Here is a 21,537-nt window from a genome sequence, read left to right on the forward strand (position 1 = left end):
GTAAACATCGGGTATGGTTACCCGATGTTTACATTAGTTACCAGCGCTTAGCTTTGCTCTCCTAGCTACAGTACACATCGGGTTAATTAACCCGATGTGTAATGCAGCTACATGTACAGAGAGCAGGGAGCCGCGCACACTGTTTAGCACTGGCTCCTTGCTCTCCTAGCTACAGTACACATCGGGTTAATTAACCCGATGTGTAATGCAGCTACATGTGCAGAGAGCCGGTAGCACAGGCAGCGTGAGAGCTGCGGAGGCTGGTAACCAGGGCTGTGGAGTCGGAGTCGGAGTCGTGGAGTCGGAGTCGGAGCTCATTTTGGTGGAGTCGGAGTCGGAGTTGGAGTCGGTATAAAATGCACCGACTCCGACTCCTAAAATATATAATAAATTGGGGACAGGAGTGCAATGCAGAATGTGCTGAATATTTTACTAAATAATAACATTTAGTATAATGCTTATATTTAAGTGAAAAATGTATTGTAGTACAGTGTGAACATCAGACATTTAATTGTTTTTATGATACAATAATCAAGATATTTGGATAGAACATAAAATATTTATTGGAATACAACTTTAGAACACAAAAAACTAATAAATTGTAAATATGTAATATATATATATATATATATATATATATATATATACAGTGTATATACACACACAAGATATATATGTAATCTACTGTATATTACATAGTGTATTACATATTTACAATTTATTACAGTTTTTTGTGTTCTAAAGTTGTATTCCAATAAATATATTTTATGTTCTATCCAAATATCTTGATTATTGTATCATAAAAATTATTAAATGTCTGATGTTCACATACACATGTTCATGTACTACAATAAATTTTTCACCTAACTATAAGCAATATATGTAGGAGTCGGAGTCGGTGCAAGAGAATTTGAGGAGTCGGAGTCGAAGGTTTGGCTTCCCGACTCCACAGCCCTGCTGGTAACTAAGGTAAACATCGGGTAACCACCTTGGTTACCCGATGTTTATCTTGGATACAGCTTATCGGAGCTGCCAGACGCCGGCTCCTGCTCCCCTGCTCGCTTCATTCGTCGCTCTCTCGCTGTCACATACAGCGATCTGTGTGTCACAGTGGGAGAGCGCCTTTGAAGAAAACAAACCAGGGCTGTGTGTAACGAGCAGCGATCTCACAGCAGGGGCCAGATCGCTGCTCAGTGTCACACTCAGCGTGATCGCTAATGACGTCACTGCTGCGTCACAAAAAGCGTGACTCGGCAGCGATCTCGCTGTGTGTGAAGCACCCCTTATTCTAGAGAAACACACATTTTTCTTAATATGTAAATGATATGTTAAAGGGAATCTGTCAGCACAGAATGACTTCACCCAAATACAAGCCTCAGTGCACACATGAAGTGGCCAAACTGTTCAGTGCACCTTCCCACCTACTTGTTTTCCCATTTTTCATTGTAACTCTATTCAAGCAATGCAGTGTGGAAGCCGTGTGGATAGGTGAGCTTAAAACAGCAGATATTACATCCACACTATGTTACAGGGAGAGAAATTCCCACACGCAAGTCGCAGTAACTTATGCATGAGACTTTTTGCAATGATTAATCGGCCTCTGCAGATTACTACATGGGAGACAGTGCTCCAGAATAGATAGAATGGTTGTCTCATTGCAATTCACAGTTTAGTATCTATAAACACAAAAACTTATTTTATCCTTTAGCAGGACCACAATCTAAGGCTATGTGTCCACGGTAGAATGTACCTCCGCACCCGCGGATTTGCCGCGGATTTTTTTTTTTTTTCCCCCATTCTATACCCAAATCCGCACCAAAATCCGCAACAAATAATTGACATGCTGCAGATTATTCCGCATCAAAATCCGCGGCAAATCCGCAGCGGAAAAATCCGCAGCATGGACACAGCATTTCCAAAATGCCATTGAAATGGCTTGGAAGTGCCGCTGCTGCAGATTTTCGGTAAATCCGCGGCGAAATCCGCGGTAAATCCGCAGCGTGGGCACATAGCCTAAGAAGGTAATTACACTGGGGGGATAGGTGAGGGCAATCACACGATTGTTTTGGCCTTTATTTACCCTGTTCATTACATGATAAAACTGACTTGGCAGTGTGATTCCCCAGGTCTGTACGAGTTGGTAGATACCACAAACATGTGTTTTACCTTTATCTAAGTGGTAAAAATAAAAAATTCAGAAGTTTGTTAAAAAAAGGAATTGAGCTTTAGTCGTCCTTTTCAGAGACCCATGGCGTTCTCATTTTTTGGGATTTGGGGCTGAGTGACAACTTATTTTTGGCGTCTTTAACTGAAATTTTTATTTATACCAATTTTGTGTAGATGTGATGTTTTTATCGCCTTTTATTGCATTTTAATTCAATCTTGCGAAGGCCAAAAAAATGGAAATGTGGCGCTTTTAGACTTTTTCCTCACTACGCCTTTTGCAGATTAGATTAATTGCTTTTATATTTTGACAGACTGGGCATTTCTGAATGTGGTGATCGCTAATATGTGTATTGTTTATTTTTATTATTATTGCCTTGTTTTCAATGGGGCAAAAGGGTGATTTGAACTTTGAGTGTTTTTTTCCATATCTTGTTAAAAACTTTTTTTTTTACAATTTTTATTGATTTTACTAGTTCCCTAGTGGACTTTATGCCTGCACTGTCTGATTGCTTCTGCTGATCAGAGGAGTGCTTCAGCATCGCTCTCATCAGCAGAAATGTTGACCACCCGTGAGTGCCAGCGCTCTGCTGGCATTCACAGGACATGAGTCATGATAGCAACATGGGTCATCATCTGACTCCACACTGTCATGGCAACCCATTGACACCCCGTAATTGCATCGCGGGAGCCCCAATGGGAGCGGGGAACAGAGCGATCACCGCTGGAGCATGTTAGATCACTTTGTCATAGTTTGACAGTGCAATCTGAGGGGCTAACAGGAGTGGGATCATCTGTTTCCAAACCTGAACAAACACCTCAAGGGTACCAAATTTCACACCACTGCTGATGCCTTGGCTGCTACGGATGCCTGGTTTGAGGCAAAACCTTCTTTTTGCTAGGCTTACAGAACTTGGAATACAGATGTAGGAAGTGTGTTGACATCAGTGGAGAGTATGTGGAATAAATGTAAAGTTTCATCATCCTCTCTCGCTTCTTTCAAGACTTATCAGCAGCCCCTCGTACACGTCCTTGATCGTGAAGGGGTTAAAGAGTATGTATAACAAGATTAGAAGTCAGCCCTATGCATAGGATAAGTGATACCTTCCCGATCGCTGCAGGTCTGACTGTTAGGAACCCTACAGAACCCGAGGCCAAGTATGCACACTTCTGCTCTAGTAATTATCAATGGGATAGCTCTGATCTCAGCCGTTTGCAGCACTCCTATTAATAATGAATTAATTAAATAAGCAGAGGGGCACATGCCTGGCCTCTATTCCATTTGAATGGGACTCATAATAGAAGAGTGGTGCGGATCCAATGAGCAGAGCCCAGCAATCAGGCTAGGCTATAAAAAAAAAAAAAAAAAAAAAAAAAAGTGGCAACTTCTAATTTTAAAGGGAACCAATCACCAAAATGTTCCTATATAACCTAAAGCCAGTGCTATACTGGCACTATCAGGCTGATTCTCCACATACCTGTAGTGGTCAGCTCGGATGTTTACTTTTTTGGATTTGAAAACCTAAAGTTTATAAAAGTACCTGCTTCTTAAAGTGACAGCAGCTGAGGATCAGATAATATATTTAGAGTTAGCCCCTCCCCCTGTTAGAATTAGCATAAGTATTATACAAACGATGCAATTTGTCTCGTGCAGGACCTGTGTGAGGTCATACCCATGTGACCAGAAGGGGCGGGGCCTTAGGCAACAAAGCTGGATACCAGGTCACATGGGTATGACCTCACAGGTCCTGCAAGAGACAGTGAATTGTTTGTATAATACTTATGCTAATTCTAACAGGGGAAGGGGATAACTCTGAATATATTATCTGCTCCTCAGCTGCTGTCACTCAAGAAGCTGGTGATTGTATAAACTTTACTTTTTTGGATTTCAAAACCTAAACATCCGAGCTGACCACTACAGGTATGTATAGAATCAGCCTGATAGTGCAGTACTAACAACCAAGGAAAAGGGTGCACCGCCAAAAATGATTATATTGTGTATTAAAGGCAAGTGCTCACCCGTGCGGCAAGGGGACTATGGAGACAAGAAGAAAAAAGTACCGCACATAATGGGGAGCACAGCAACAATAAATGGTAAAAAGCAACCTTTATTTGTAGCAAAAAGTTAAAAACCATTAAAATACAAAAACACACCTAATAACACGGCATGCGCCCACCGCCCAGTTCCACAGCAATATTGTGAGTATTACAAATCATGAAATACAAGCAATAATGACACGTGGCAAAATTTGAAGTAACAATGAACAGCATGTATACAGCCGTAACAATACCAAGAGGGAGAATGACAGTGAAAATCAATATGAACCTATACCCTCATAAAGCCACAGGACAGAAAGAGGCCCAGCAGTACCAGGACATAGTCAGAAGTATAAAATTACAATTACTGACTGTAGTCAAATAACCTGATATAGCAATATGCCTATGCTCATATACAGACCATAAGTATGTCTATACTATACTTCCCTCTAAAGGAGAGGATGATTAGAGAATGTGGAGGCAAGGACGGGGGGTGAGCATGGGATCCCATGAGCAAGTGCAGTACTGGCACTGGCTTTAGGTTATATACGAAAATCCTGGTAATTGGTTCCCTTTAATACATACAATGTAAAAAGCCCATCTATCTACAAGTATCATATTCATAATGCTAGCCCCTACCAAATTACCCTAAAATAAAAATGTAGTATATCATCATTAATAGCAGACAATAGCTAACAGAAACAAAACATGTATTTTAGGGTAACAATGTAAAAAAACAAAACAAAAAAAAACACTTAAAAACGTCAAGCCTTTCAAATACGGTAACTTTTCAGAATAAGCTGGCATGCGTGTGCACATGAGGATTAACGTTAGTTCTGGCCATTCTATGGCTTGTATCTTGTAATTTTCACCAGTTCTCCCCACTGCGGGATCTCTGTAATTTTCAGTTCTCTCTGAGCTAATGAATGGAGACCAACTGCTAAGATGTCCCCTATACACTGCACTTAGAGATGGATTCCTGCTCTTCTTTCTCTATAAGAAGCAGCAGAGGCATAAAAACAAACACAGCAGTACTGGGTTGTGTGGCTGTGAATCCATACTTTTTTTGAAAACCAAAACAGAAAAACAAAATCCTGAAGACTAGGGTTGCCGAAACTATTGGAGGTAGAATATGTTCACACAAAGCGTTTTCAATCATTTAGATTTTATCTTTTATTTATCAGATTATCTCAGCACAGTAACATGTTTTTTTTTTTTAACACATCCAATTGTGGAAATTATTATTATTCCAAGATCAATTGATTAAAATTAGTGGTGTTTGTGGGACAACCGCTTTACGTCCTCAGTACAAAAAGCAGAAAGGATCTAGGTCCATGTGCTCCGTAAAATTTCCAAGGCTTTATTACAAAAATCAATAAAATCCAAAAAGGGCAGACTTACAAAGGTAATATAAAAAACCTCAAGGCGGGCAAATGATCATAGAAACCAGCAATGCGTTTCAGATCTTTCTTGTCCTTTATCGAAGCTGTAGGCACAGGTGACAGGTGAGATGGCTTTTTCTCTGGTAGGCTGCTTTCACACCTCCGGTTTTTGCTATGCGGCACAATCCGGCACTTTGCAGGAAAAACGCAACAGTTTTTTTTTTTTGCTGCCGGTTGCGTTTTTCCTGCATAGACTTTAATTAGTGCTGCATGGCCTTGCGTTCCGTCCGTTTTTTTAAGCATGCGGCAGATTTAGCCGATGCGGCGGCCGGATGGAACGTTGCCTGGCACGTTTTTTGTGCGGCAAAAAAACCTGCATCGCGCCGCATTCGGCCGATGCGGCGCTTTTCCCAATGCATCCCTATGGATGCCGGATGCGGCAAAAAATGCATCCGGCCGCCGCATGCGGTTTTTGCCACTGCGCATGCTCAGTAGCATGCCGCAAGCGGCAAAAAACGGACAGGCCGCATGTAAAAAACGTATGCAAAGGATGCGGTGTTTTCACCGCATCCGTTGCATAGGTTTCACAGCCGGATTGAGCCGCACGGCTCAAACCGGATGTGTGAAAGCAGCCTTAGGCTATGTGCCCACGTTGCATTCCGTCCCTGCAGAAATTTCTGCAGTGATTTGAACAGCACACGTGCGCTTCAAATCGCTGCAGAAATAGTCCGTAATGAAAAGCTGATTTCATGCGCTCTGGATGCAGCCTCTCCCATAGACAGAGCGGGACCTGCATCCAAAGCGCATGAAAGAAGTGACATGTTTCTTTTCAGAACGCAGGGCTTCGGCAGCATGCAAATCGCTGCGTTCTAATACGCCACGTGGGCATGGAATAGGCACAATCTTCATAGATTGTGCAGGGGACGCAGGACGCATGCAGTTACGCTGCGGTGCAGAACGCAGCGTAACTGCATGAAAATACGCTACGTGGGCACAGAGCCTTAGTCCTTTAAGTCCTTAGCCTGCAGTGATGCAACAAAGTAGTACGTCTACAAATCCTGGCAGGAAAGCAGGTGTAATGGCCCATAACTTGGAGCTGCAATACAGGCATTTAAGAGACTGCAACGTTTTGGGCCTTCTGACAGCAGCCGCTTTTAGTAAACCAAGAAATGCATTCACATTTATAGGCCTCAGCTGAAATCTGCAAAAAAGGTTGATGCTTGGAAACCCAAGCGGTAAGATTATGCTTTTATTTATTTATTTTTTTAGACCCTTCATCCCCCCCTTTGCCAACTTTTACTAAGGTTCACTTGTTTCAGTAAATGCTCTGCAGATCAATAAGTCTATGTGCACACCAGGGCTGTGGAGTCGTAGTCTGAGTCGTGGAGTCTGAGCTCATTTTGGTGGAGTCGGAGTCGGTATAAAATGCACCGACTCCGAAAATATATAATAAATTGGGGACAGTAGTGCAATGCAGAATGTGCTGAATTTTTTACTAAATAACAACATTTAGTATAATGCTTATATTTAAGTGAAAAATTTAGTGTAGTACAATGTGAACATCAGACATTTAATTATTTTTATGATACAATAATCAAGATATTTAGCTAGAACATAAAATATACTTATTAGTATACAACTTTAGAACACAAAAAACTAATAAATTGTAAATCTGTAATAAATTGTAAATATGTAATATACAGTATAGTATAATATATATATATATATATATATATATATATATATATATATATATACACACATATACATACACACACACACACACACACACACACACACACAAGATAAATACACACACAAGATATATATGTAATCTACTGTATATTACATAGTGTATTACATAGTTGCAATTTATTACAGTTTTTTGTGTTCTAAAGTTGTATTCCAATAAATATATTTTATGTTCTATCCAAATATATTGATTATTCTATCATAAAAATTATTAAATATGTGATGTTCACATACACATGTTCATGTACTACAATAAATTTTTCACCTAACTATAAGCAATATATGTAGGAGTCGGAGTCGGTGCAAGAGAAATTGAGGAGTCTGAGTCGAAGGTTTGGCTTACCGACTCCACAGCCCTGGTATAGGGGATGCAGTCGGACACGACCATAGTCTCCTATACCCTGTCTGCCATATATGTGATGTGTAAGTGTCATGCTTAGATAGTGACATGCCAGAAAATAAAAATGCAGTCCCCAGTGGCCGCAAAAAAAAAAAAAAGTTAAAAAGCAGTACATTTCATTAGGTTTTTAAATAAATGCTTGTCACATTTATTTAAAAAAAAAAAAAAAAGTAAAAAATGTGACCCTTTCCCTTTTAGATCCTAAAGCACTTCAGTATTTTGTCAATACAATACAATTTGTAACTAGGAGCTGAACACAACCACAGAAGAGGTGCTAGTAAAATTTCCATTATAGGTTTCCCTTGCTTTTACCTTACAAATCCTGATGCAGAACACTCACTAGCATTCTGCCATCTGAGGGGAAAGGTAAGATTTTAGGCTATGTGCGCACGTTGCGTAAATACATGCAGTTACGCTGCGCTTTGTAGCTCAGTGTAACTGCATGCGTCCTGCGTCCCCTGCACAGTCTATGGAGATTGTGCAGGGGCCGTGCGCACGTGGCGTCTTAAAGCGCAGCGCTTCGGCTGCTGCCCGAAGCGCTGCGTTCAAGAAGTGACATGTCACTTCTTCCGTGCGCTTTGCCGGCAGCCCTGCTCTGTCTATGGCAGGAGCTGCAGGCAGAGCGCATGGAATCGGCTTTTTTTTTTTTTTTTTCTACGGACATTTTCTGCAGCGATTTGAAGCGCACGTGTGCTCTTCAGATTGCTGCAGAAATTTCTGCAGGGCTAGTATGCAACGTGCGCACATAGCCTTAGACTCACTGTCTGCAGTGGACAGAACGTAATTAGGCCACTACTAAAGATGGCAACAATTAGTCACAAAGCTCAAGGAATCTATCTATCTATATATCTATCTATACATCTATATATCTATATATCTATATATATTATATTATATATATAAATAATACAGAATGCCTGGCTCCTGTGTTCACATCATATATGCCATTTATGGCCAGCATAAACAGTGAAGATTCATTGAGATATGTATTAGACGTTTTTTGTTATTTTTGGTATCAGAGGGACTTGCATCAGGATTTTTTCTTTATTGTAACTAAACATAGTAACATGTCTTTTTATATAGTAGAATACAGGATGTGAGCAGAGCATTTGTAAAACCAGCAATGAAAAGTAGATTTTATTTAAAAAATAAATTAAAAAAAAAAACCCGTATATATTAGTGTGGACCGCATTAAGGTGCAGTAACATTTAGTGGGCAAAACAAAATCGTGCAATCTAGTCTTATGCCAAATCTTGAATCCTACAAATTAAAACACCTTGGGAATATTACATAGTGGAAACACGATACAGAATACCAGGTATCAAAGTATTATCCAAGCAATAAGACATCTACATAAAAGGCCTAATACTCCACTGCTCTTATTTGTGAATACTAAGTAGAGTAGCTGACCCATGCACCTACATTCAAACTATATACAGTACAGCAATAAGGAGAGACAAGAAACTGGGAGCTAATCCAACACATTTCAGAGTAGATCTCCATCTCCGGATAGTTAGCTAGCAGTCTATGTCTACGCTGCTGTAGTCACTACAGACTCACGTGTGGAGTCAGCCTAGGACAGCCAATAGGAAGGCCGCCTGAGCAGGGAACGCTCCTGCAGCCAGTAACACAAGCTCTGTCTACAATATGTGTGATGACAGCCTCCGCGTGTACACATCGCCTATCCCAACCCCAGCTCGAAGGGAGATACATGCAAAGTACTGAAGCTCATTCAATAGATCATGAATGAAGCAAACAAGCACAGCATTCACACATCATCACATGACAAAGTATTGGGTGAAACAATCAACAAATGCTAATCCACTAATATGCCCAGCACGGAAACATGGCAGAGCAACAGGAATCAAAATTAACTTCATCACAGTAAGAAAAGAAAAACGTGTGATGTTAAAAGCAAAAGTGACTGTACCATGTACTAAAGACTAAGCAAAACTGCAGCGGAAGGTTTTGAGAGCCAAAATATCCAACACAATCCATGAAGCCCTGCTGAAGTTACTCAAGTTGGAAGCACCTGAATTTAGCTCTATAGGCAGGACAAGTCCGATCTACAGTTCAATTTGGAAGTTGAAATCTGAAATCTGGCTGCTAGAGGCCCCATAGCCAGGCAGTATTTTTGAAGGGGTTATCCATTGGACAATACCTTGTCCATTTCCCCCCCCAACAAAACACCACCACCTATACTCCCCTCCGGTGATGATGCTGTTCCTGTGATATAATCACTGCCTCTTCCAAGAATTGCAAGACGTTGTAAAGGTGTTGTTTTGTTAGGGGAAAACGTAGGAAGGGAAAAGGGGTTATCACATTAATGGACAACCCCTTTAACAATAATTTTCCTTAAAATAATAGCACGTGTGCACTAAGGCCCCTTTCACATTGCGTTTTTCTCTACGTCTACAGGTCCCGTCGGGGCATCCGTCTGGACCGCCCCTCCCCCACTCTGAAAAACGTGCTCCGGACGCATGCGCCCGATAGGGCCATTCACTGTTATGAAGCGCACTGCGTTAGCGTGTGCTCTGTTTTGTGCAATTTTGTGCACATATACGTTTCTGAAGACGGACACCAAAACGTTCGGGTGTCCGTCTGCAGAAACGTATATATGTGCACAAAATTGCACAAAACAAAGAACACGCTAACGCAGTGCGCTTCATAACAGTGAATGGCCCTGTCGGGCGCATGCATCCAGAGCACGTTTTGCAGAGTGGGGGAGGGGCGGTCCAGACGGATGCCCCGACGGGACCTGTAGACGTAGAGAAAAACGCAATGTGAAAGGGGCCTAAGGCTGCTTTCACACATCCGTTTTTTGCAGTGCGGCACAATCCAGCTCAATAACCTATGCAACGGATGCGGCGAAAAAAACGGATCCATTGCATAAGTTTTTCCATGCGGCCCGTCCGGTTTTTGACGGATGCGGCTTGATACTGAGTAGGCGCAGTGCAAAAAAACGCATCCGGTAGCCGGATGCGTTTTTTGCCGCAGGACGCCGCATCTGGCGTCCATAGGCTTGCATTGTGAATCGCACCGGATTCGGCACAATGCGGTTTTTCCGCCGCACAAAAAAACATGCCAGGCAACGTTCCATCCGGCCGCCACATGGGCTTAATATGCCGGATGAAAAACGGACGCAACACAAGGCCATGCGGCACAATACGGCGCTAATGCAAGTCTATGCGGGAAAAACGCAACCGGCGGCAAAAAAAAACGGTTGTGTTTTTTCTGCAGCGCGCCGTATTGTGCCGCACGGCAAAAACCAGATGTGTGAAAGCAGCCTTATAGGGAGTCTCCAGGCTTGGAACAAAATGTCTGCAGGCACTCGATGTGACTGCAGAATTGTGACAGTGTGTGGTCCCAGTGTGAGCGGGCGGCCATGTGACTGCATGTATGTGATTTGTATACCAGCGTTCATGTGCTGATTACGGGCGGCCATGTGACTGCATGTATGTGATTTGTATACCAGCGTTCATGTGATTTGTATACCTGCGTTCATGTGCTGATTACGGGCGGCCATGTGACCGCATGTATGTAATTTGTATACCAGCGTTCATGTGCTGATTACGGGCGGCCATGTGACTGCATGTATGTAATTTGTATACCAGCGTTCATGTGCTGATTACGGGCGGCCATGTGACCGCATGTATGTAATTTGTATACCTGCGTTCATGTGCTGATTACGGGCGGCCATGTGACCGCATGTATGTAATTTGTATACCAGCGTTCATGTGCTGATTACGGGCGGCCATGTGACTGCATGTATGTGATTTGTATACCAGCGTTCATGTGATTTGTATACCAGCGTTCATGTGATTTGTATACCTGCGTTCATGTGCTGATTACGGGCGGCCATGTGACCGCATGTATGTAATTTGTATACCAGCGTTCATGTGCTGATTACGGGCGGCCATGTGACTGCATGTATGTGATTTGTATACCTGCGTTCATGTGCTGATTATGAGCGGCCATGTGACCGCATGTATGTAATTTGTATACCAGCGTTCATGTGCTGATTACGGGCGGCCATGTGACTGCATGTATGTGAGTTGTATACCAGCGTTCATGTGCTGATTACATGCGTTCCATCAATAGATGTGAATCGTGAAAAGGCAGAGACGTTTGGTCAGAACATGACCACAAGTATGGATATCACATACGTTAACAAGAAAGGCAGCATGGAAATCACATACATGCAATCACGCATGCCATTCTGTGCACTACACGTTGCTGGAATCTGCAGTGAAATACAGTGTCTGTAGACTTTTGTCCCAAGCCTTGACAACCCCTATAATATATTCATGAGCCTATGTTAGCCAATAAACAGATATCAAAAATTATACTTTGTTGCACCTTCGTGATCATGAAAAACTCCTTTAGTATGCAGTGATGGTAACTGAGCACAAGCTTAGAAAATCTGGGGTTGCTTTCTGGTCATTATCCAATGGGCCGCTATTGTTACTACAGAGAATAAATCTGGCCTATACCCACAGTCATTTCTTTAGTTTTTATAGAACTTATGGTGAGACATAAGGAAAAGCTTAAATGATTCAACAATTACAAGATCCCTTCTGACAGCAGCCTGGACTGCACAAGTCACTTGAGAAGGATTTGCATAAGGTAATATCACACATACATACATATATATATATATATATATATATATATATATATATATATATATATATATATATATATATATATCAGCTAGCATTGGCAAGGTCATAAAAGGTTAAAAGAGGCACATTGGGCCAAAGCAACAAGTAGTGTAAAGAACCAGAGAAAAAGCCATATTTAAAGAGTTAATAAAGTAGCAGTCCTATTATCATCGTGTGCTAAGAAATACAAGACTAATAAGAGAAGAAATGACACACACAGATAGTCTGCCACCTCTGACAGCACAATGCTGAAAAGTCCACTAATACAGCGCTCACAGACAACCAAGGCCCGCACTGTCCCTGTAGATATGTAAAGTCACCCATACATAGACCTGTATAGCTGACACCACGCCCAGCAGAGCGAGCCGGCACAACTCACCGCAAGTAATACTGTTTGAGAGCGAAGGCAGCATTGGCGCAGCCCCGAGGGAAGCCGAACTCCTCTGCGATCTCTCCCCACTGGTTCTTCTCGGAGACCTAGGACAGGAGAGCACAGCTGTAACAGAGGGCGGGCGCCGGTGTAGGGGCACGGAGGCAGGACACGGCCGCTCCACGCAAAGCTCCATTGTCACACGGGGGTGGGACGGAGGCCGGGAAGCCGTGGGTCCCTCCCCCAGCCGAGGCGCCGTGCTCTGGGGACGATTAGCGATGTGGGAAGCTTTCCCCGCTAATTTTGACTTGCACGGAAAGTTGTGAGTGAGGGGAAGCTGCACACATGGAGCGGCGGCCGGATATGCGCCTGCAGCGAGGCCCTGCGTGCACGGAAGCCTGCCGGGCCCACAAGTGCCTCCCGTACAGCAAGCCGCAGAGGCCAGGGAAGCTGCCCACACCCGCTGCGGGCATGAGGGAGAGCCCGAGACTGACCTGCCCCAGTGTGTACACATCAGCCGAGCGTGTGCACACAGCAGTGTGTGTGTGTGTGTCAGCCAAGCATGTGCACACACAGCATAATGTGTATGTATGTATGTATCAGCCGAGCGTGTGCACACATCAGTGTGTGTGTGTGTATCAGCCAAGCATGTGCACACACAGCATAATGTGTATGTATGTATGTATCAGCCGAGCGTGTGCACACATCAGTGTGTGTATCATCCAAGCATGTGCACATACAGCATAATGTGTATGTATGTATGTATCAGCCGAGCGTGTGCACACATCAGTGTGTGTGTGTGTATCAGCCAAGCATGTGCACACACAGCATAATGTGTATGTATGTATGTATGTATCAGCCGAGCGTGTGCACACACAGCATAATGTGTATGTATGTATGTATGTATGTATCAGCCGAGCGTGTGCACACAGCAGAGTGTGTGTGTGTGTATCAGCCAAGCATGTGCACACACAGCATAATGTGTATGTATGTATGTATCAGCCGAGCGTGTGCACACAGCAGTGTGTGTGTGTGTATCAGCCAAGCATGTGCACACACAGCATAATGTGTATGTATGTATGTATGTATCAGCCGAGCGTGTGCACACATCAGTGTGTGTATCATCCAAGCATGTGCACACACAGCATAATGTGTATGTATGTATGTATCAGCCGAGCGTGTGCACACAGCAGTGTGTGTGTGTGTGTGTGTATCAGCCAAGCATGTGCACACACAGCATAATGTGTATGTATCAGCCAAGCGTGTGCACACAGCACAATATGTATGTATGTATCAGCCGAGCATGTGCACACAGCACAATATGTATGTATGTATCAGCCGAGCATGTGCACACACAGCATAATGTGTGTGTATGTATGTATGTATCAGCCGAGCGTGTGCACACAGCACAATATATATGTATGTATCAGCCGAGCGTGTGCACACAGCACAATATGTATGTATGTATCAGCCGAGCATGTGCACACAGCACAATATGTATGTATGTATCAGCCGAGCATGTGCACACAGCACAATGTGTATGTATGTATCAGCCGAGCATGTGCACACAGCATAATGTGTATGTATGTATGTATCAGCCGATCGTGTGCACACAGCAGAGTGTGTGTGTGTGTATCAGCCAAGCATGTGCACACACAGCATAATGTGTATGTATGTATGTATCAGCCGAGCGTGTGCACACAGCAGTGTGTGTGTGTGTGTGTGTGTATCAGCCAAGCATGTGCACACACAGCATAATGTGTATGGATGTATGTATCAGCCGAGCGTGTGCACACAGCAGAGTGTGTGTGTGTATGTGTGTGTATCAGCCAAGCATGTGCACACACAGCATAATGTGTATGTATCAGCCGAGCGTGTGCACACAGCAGTGTGTGTGTGTGTATCAGCCAAGCATGTGCACACACAGCATAATGTGTATGTATCAGCCGAGCGTGTGCACACAGCACAATATGTATGTATGTATCAGCCGAGCATGTGCACACAGCACAATATGTATGTATGTATCAGCCGAGCATGTGCACACACAGCATAATGTGTGTGTATGTATGTATGTATCAGCCGAGCGTGTGCACACAGCACAATATATATATGTATCAGCCGAGCGTGTGCACACAGCACAATATGTATGTATGTATCAGCCGAGCATGTGCACACAGCACAATGTGTATGTATGTATCAGCCGAGCATGTGCACACAGCATAATGTGTATGTATGTATGTATCAGCCGATCGTGTGCACACAGCACAATATGTATGTATGTATGTATCAGCAGAGCATGTGCACACAGCGCAATGTGTATGTATCAACCGAGCATGTGCACACACGTGTATGTATCAGCTGAGCGTGTACACACAGCACAATGTGTATGTATCAGCAGAGTATGTGCACACTGCGCCACGTGTGTGTATGTATGTATCTATGAGCCGAGCGTGTGCACACAGCACTGTGTGTATGTATGTATCAGCCGAGCATGTGCACACAGCACAATGTGTATGTATGCATGTATGTATCAGCAGAGCATGTGCACACAGCACAATGTGTATGTATGTATCAGCCGAGCATGTGCATACAGCACAATGTGAAAGTATGCATGTATGTATCAGCAGAGCATGTGCACACAGCACAATGTGTATGTATGTATCAGCTGAGCATGTGCATACAGCACAATGTGTATGTATGCATGTATGTATCAGCAGAGCATGTGCACACAGCACAATGTGTATGTATGTATCAGCCGAGCATGTGCATACAGCACAATGTGTATGTATGCATGTATGTATCAGCAGAGCATGTGCACACAGCACAATGTGTATGTATGTATCAGCCGAGCATGTGCACACAGCACAATGTGTATGTATGCATGTATGTATCAGCCGAGCATGTGCACACAGCACAATGTGTATGCATGTATCAGCCGAGCATGTGCACACAGCACATTAGTGTGTGTGTGTGTGTGTGTGTGTGTGTGTGTGTGTGTGTGTGTGTGTGTGTACACACACAGCATAGACGTGTGTGCATCAGCCAGGCATATTCACACAGTATAAACGTATTAGAAGGTGAAAAAATCCAGCACCAGCAAATAAAACAAACATTTTATTGAAGCATAATTAAAAAGCCCATAACAAAAATTGTTAGGGAGGGTACAGAGCAGAGAAACAACGCGTTTCAAGCGGGAAAAAAAAAGGCTCTTAATCATGACAGAGTGAGAGCCTTTTTAACTTGAACCGCGTTGACGTTTCTTTGCTCTGTACCCTCCCTAACAATTTTTGTTATGGGCTTTTTAATTATGCTTCAATAAAATTTTTATGTTTTATTTGCTGGTGCTGGATTTTTTCACCTTTCTAATTTTGTTCTTCACCTTCCAGCCGAAGCAGGTTGTCCGTGCACCACCACCCTTAATTTTCTCCAGTGAGCTGTGCATTTCTCCATTTTCTAGTATAAACGTATGTGTGTATGTCTGAGCCGGGCACGTGCACACAGTATAGGGGTGTGTGTACATATTAGCCAAGCACGTGCACACAGCATCATAGATGTGTGTGCATCAGCCGGGCACGTGCACACAGCGTAGACATACGTGTATGTGTGTGTTATATATATAACACACAATCTATAGCATAGTAGTGTGAGTGTGTATAGATATCAGCCAGGAGGCTTAGGCCAGTTTCACACTTGCGTTTTTTCCCTTCAGTCGCAATCCGCACTTTTGGAAAACAGCGGAATCCGTTAACGGATTCCGCTGTTTCCCATAGACTTGTATGGATGACGGATTGCGATAGATGTACCTGCGTTGCTTCCGCTGGGCGGAAGGAACGCAGCATGTAACGTTAATTGCTTGCGTTAAAATGACGCCGAGCGGCGGATTCCGTTACATCCGTCAATCGTTATAATGGATCCCTATGGTGGCGGATTCCGTTGCAAAGTGCTTTACAATGGAATCCGCTGCTGGATTCCGCTAATTTCTACTGAGCATGCCCAGAATGAAAACAATGGAAAAAAGAAAAACGGAGCAGACGCATTCCATTAGACGAACGCCTAACAGACGCAACGGGTCCGTTATTTCACAGGAATCAGCTGACGGATTCCTGTAAAATAACGGATCCGTTGACAACACAAAAATAACGGATGCGTCAAAACGACGCAGCAACGGACCCAGCGGATTCAACCCAACGCAAGTGTGAAACTAGCCTAATGCACACAGCATAGAAATGTGTGTGTATGTAAAATAGATAGATAGATATAGATATCTATCTATCAGCCAGGAGGCTTGTGCACACAGCATAGAAATGTGTGTGCTTGTGTATATATCAGCCAGGAGGCGTGTGTGTGTGTCAGCCAGGAGGCTTGTACACACAGCATAGAAGTGTGTCTGTGTGTGTAATATAAATAAGCGGTCAGACTGTGTGCATACACAAATTTATACAATATTTTATACAATACATGCAACAGGTTCCTACTGACTGAGGGGATAGTAAGAAGGGTCAGATGGTGTGAAGTATATACACGGACTCATGTTGGTTGGTATACAATCTATGCCGCAGGGTCGTAAGTCAGCGGACATCTACAACACGTGGAAAGTTTCCTTACCTTTGCAAATCCTCCCAAAGTAATGACCCTGGTGTAGAGAGTATGCAGGTCCAGCTCTCTGCCCCCCACTGCAGGGATCTTCCGGAATCGGGACCTGCTGAGACACGGAAAGGAGCGCTACGTGAAGGCCAGTGTATGGCAGTCATCATTCTATATAGCCTCATTATAGCAATATCACTAGCAGTAGGCCTATGTTTAGAGGGGGTTTCCATTATTGTAATAGCTCTAGTAGATAGAACTACTTTCTAAAAAAAAAAACCAAACAAATGGTACCTATCCCTGGCCTGAAACTGCTGTCCATAAGTAAACATTGCTGCCATAGATTACTATTTTTTTAGCCTCAATTCAGTTCCAAAGATATATTGATAGGGGATTTATATTGTGAGCCCCAGAGGGGACGGACATTGATATTAACGGCACTGTATATGTGAGTAATCTGGTTACACTGCAGAGGCAGGGGCACACATAGCAATGGTGGAGCCCTTGCAGGAGGTTATAGGGCACACTGTCACCTCCACAGCAGCTTCTATCACACATTGGACAGCCAGGAGCCCATACACTGTATGCATGGGACAGTCTCCTGCCTGTGCCCATCCCTGGGACAGCCTCTGTACTCCCCAATACAACTGACGCACGTCACTGCAAAGCCATACAGCGCTATATCCACTATTTGCCACGTTGTCTTTAAAGATTATTTTTTTTTATAAATAAACGTGCAATCTGCTGCTCTTTTCTATACAGATTAGAAAAATAAATGCTGAATTATCTAACGCTTTGGAAGCCAAAAGGATATTATTGGCCTTCATTGTGTCAATGCAAGTGTATGGATAAAATTGGTGTGCGAGTCAGGAGGTTTCCAGATGTGGAGAAGGTTCACATTGTGTACAGTGTGAACACAGTCTTATCTGTCCAGATTCCAGTGATCACAACCATCAATTAGATCTAGCACATGTAAACAGTGGGCTGCGCTTCCATTTACTGCAAGCAGTGGTTATATATGGGCTGCTATAAGCAAAAAAATGTCCTAGACAACACCTTGAATATGCAATATGCCAAAAGCCAATGACTACAATACTAAGTGTGTGCATAGACTACTAAAGCACAGCGGTATATACCCCCAGATGCTGTGACCCACCTATATAACAAACTTCAGAGATCCCTGCAGTATGGGTGAGCCGAGTTTATTTACAGGTCAGGTGCACGTGTACACATACAGACCTCCATGTACGCAGGAGGAGCAATAGGTTCACAACTGCATGTGCTCATTAACAGGAACACAACAAAGAATTAACAGGGGACAAGGTAATGCCATGTCTGGCCTTCTTCATCAAGTCATGCGCCAATACAAAATGTACACTGTAAAGTATATCATACAATACAAAGATATCATCCAGGACAAATACACGTGGCCTCCTGTGACCCATGCCAGACTGGGCACTGAAGTGTACGGGGCATTTAAGTGTACGGGGCACTGGAGTGTACGGGGCACTGGAGTGTACGGGGCACTGGAGTGTACGGGGCACTGGAGTGTACGGGGCATTTAAGTGTACAAGGCACTGGAGTGTACGGGGCATTTAAGTGTACAAGGCACTGGAGTGTACGGGGCATTTAAGTGTACAGGGCACTGGAGTGTACGGGGCATTTAAGTGTACAGGGCACTGGAGTGTACGGGGCATTTAAGTGTACAGGGCACTGGAGTGTACGGGGCATTTAAGTGTACAGGGCACTGCAGTGTAGGGGGAATTTAAGTGTACAGGGCACTGCAGTGTAGGGGGAATTTAAGTGTATGGGGCACCTGAGTGTATGGGGCATTTAAGTGTACAGTGCACTGGAGTGCACGGCACACCGGAGTGTAACGGGGCATTTAAGTGTATGGGGCATTTAAGTGTACAAGGCACTGGAGTGTACGGGGCATTTAAGTGTACAGGGCACTGGAGTGTACGGGGCATTTAAGTGTACAGGGCACTGGAGTGTACGGGGCATTTAAGTGTACAGGGCACTGGAGTGTACGGGGCATTTAAGTGTACAGGGCACTGGAGTGTATGGGGCATTTAAGTGTACAGGGCACTGGAGTGTACGGGGCATTTAAGTGTACAGGGCACTGGAGTGTACGGGGCATTTAAGTGTACAGGGCACTGGAGTGTATGGGGCATTTAAGTGTACAGTGCACTGGAGTGCACGGCACACCGGAGTGTAACGGGGCATTTAAGTGTATGGGGCATTTAAGTGTACAGGGCACCGGCGTGTACAGGACACCGCTATTGACAGCCAACCTGTGGTCAGATACATACTGTCGGAGTGGTATTACATGTTTTGGCTCTAACAAATTAATCATAGGACACAATACACATGTATGAATCAAGTACAGCGCCACAACATAAACTATTTTCCTTACACAAACTAAAAAAAAAAAGCCATAATGAATCCCAAAGCAAGGTAATAGTGTACAGATGGGGGCGGCTGCGTAACCTGTAATTTAATAATCTGGCTGGAATAATGCAGCCCTGCTGTGGGGATAATCAGTGATCAGAGGGCACAGGTTGCCAGGTCGGGGGTTACCAGGCTCCCCAATCTGGAGGCAGAGCAGAAAGTTCCCAGCATGGCAGGCTGGCCACAGTAAATAACATTCCGGCATAGCTGGCCAGGCTGACATGGGGTAACCCCACTATCGGGGGACTCCCCCGCGCACACAGCTGTGCTGTTCCGGTCCACATGTGCACCCTGATCTATATAGCCCCGGTAGCTCCCCTCCCCCCGTGATCCGAGCAGTCCCGCTGCATGTGCAGCACTCTCACCCTCGGCTCTCGTGGAACTGCCGCAGCTCGTCCAGGAAAGCCAGCCCCTTCCTCCGGTGATCGGGCTCCGATTTTACCGTCGAGTTAGACATCGTACGACCTGGCTGCAGGAGGCAGGGCGACCCCGGGGTGTCCTCAGATAACCGATTAGTGGTGTCGAGGTGTGGAGAGCGCTAGAGTTAATGCGGGAGGCGAGCGGCTCCGAGGCGAGGGGGTGGCGGCCTCCGCTCCTCGGCTCTCAGGAGAGGAGGGAGCCAGCGGCCGGCCGGAGCCCGCTCATGGACCGCACAGGAGGCGCTGGCAGGAGCGGGGGAGCCGGTCTGGGGAGAGGGGGGGGGGGGACACGGAAAAGTTCAGGCCGCGGCCAGAGAGGGGGGCTTCACGGCGACGGCGGAGGGTCGGGCCGCCGCTGAGCGGACACCTCGTTCTCACGGTCCCCCTTCTTCAGCACGGACACCCGGCTGACTGCTGCCTGACACAGGGCATGTTTTGCCGGGCCGCTGCGGGCTCCAGGTCTCCCTTTGTGTTAGCGGCTGGGCTGCGTGTGCGCTGCTGTCCGCGGCCTCCTGCGCTCTCCGCTCGGCGGCTTCTCTCTCATGTACCCGCGCTTAGGCGGCTGAGCTGAGCTGCCGCGGAATCGAGCGCTCCTCACTCTGCCTCACAGACAAAAAGACCTAAGGCCGCGGCGGCCACTGCTGCTCCTGCTGCTGGTGGTGGTGAGGGGGGCAAAAAGCGCAGAACAGCGACCCCTTAGCGTCGGCCGCGGGTACTACAAGCCGGGCCTGCACCTCGCACAGAGAGAGCGCGACCCCGCGCCATGCTCGCGTACGTACCGGTGAAGAGGGAGGACGTGGCCGAGCACGAGGGGGAACCACTGAGGGCACACATGAGCGCGCGTCTATCGGGGACTGTGGCGCGGTCGCGGCGGGAAACAATAGGAAGGAAAAGCAAAGCCTGTGTGCTGCCTTAGGGGAGGTGAATAAAGTGACGAAAGCGGTAGAGGACGAACCAAAACCCTCACAACATGAAAGCGACCGTTGGGACCGCCAAGGGACTGTGGTGAAAGAGCCTTCCCTTTTCAAACTGTAGACGTCACGCTCAGCTTTTCTAGTTTGTTTTGGCTGAGAAGTAATGTCCATGTGGACACCGGAGCCGTGATGCCGTGTGCCCAGGCTCAGCCCTGTCACCGAATTCTGGCCATATGTGTACATAGATAATGTGTGCAGGAAGGGAGGGCACAGGATGGGAGAACTGACAGGAAAGTCTGGGAGAAATGGAGTAGCCACATGGCTGGAAAAGGATGCAGGAAGGCTAACACTAGGGAGTGCCATCACCTGAAGCACTAGCCATCCTGTCAGGGCAACCAGAA

General features: G+C 45.1%; 1 protein-coding gene across 2 annotated transcripts in view; it reads right to left on the reverse strand.

Annotated features, from left to right (window-relative positions):
- The window catches only part of ARID2 (AT-rich interaction domain 2), a 185,218-nt gene extending 164,286 nt beyond the window's left edge, over positions 1 to 20,932 (reverse strand). Inside the window, exons 1-3 of one of the 2 annotated variants that reach the window (XM_075344963.1) lie at positions 20,169 to 20,932; positions 17,374 to 17,467; positions 12,778 to 12,875 (exon numbers count right to left, since the gene is read on the reverse strand). In XM_075344963.1, the coding sequence (XP_075201078.1) occupies positions 12,778 to 12,875; positions 17,374 to 17,467; positions 20,169 to 20,260 (284 nt within the window). In that variant the 5' untranslated portion in view covers positions 20,261 to 20,932. Of the gene's footprint in view, positions 1 to 12,777; positions 12,876 to 17,373; positions 17,471 to 20,168 lie in introns of both variants that reach the window. The other variant, XM_075344962.1, reaches the window with a different exon arrangement.
- Between the last annotated feature and the right edge of the window lie 605 nt (positions 20,933 to 21,537).

This window comes from Anomaloglossus baeobatrachus, chromosome 4, assembly GCF_048569485.1.
Source record: "Anomaloglossus baeobatrachus isolate aAnoBae1 chromosome 4, aAnoBae1.hap1, whole genome shotgun sequence".
NCBI lineage: Eukaryota > Metazoa > Chordata > Amphibia > Anura > Aromobatidae > Anomaloglossus > Anomaloglossus baeobatrachus.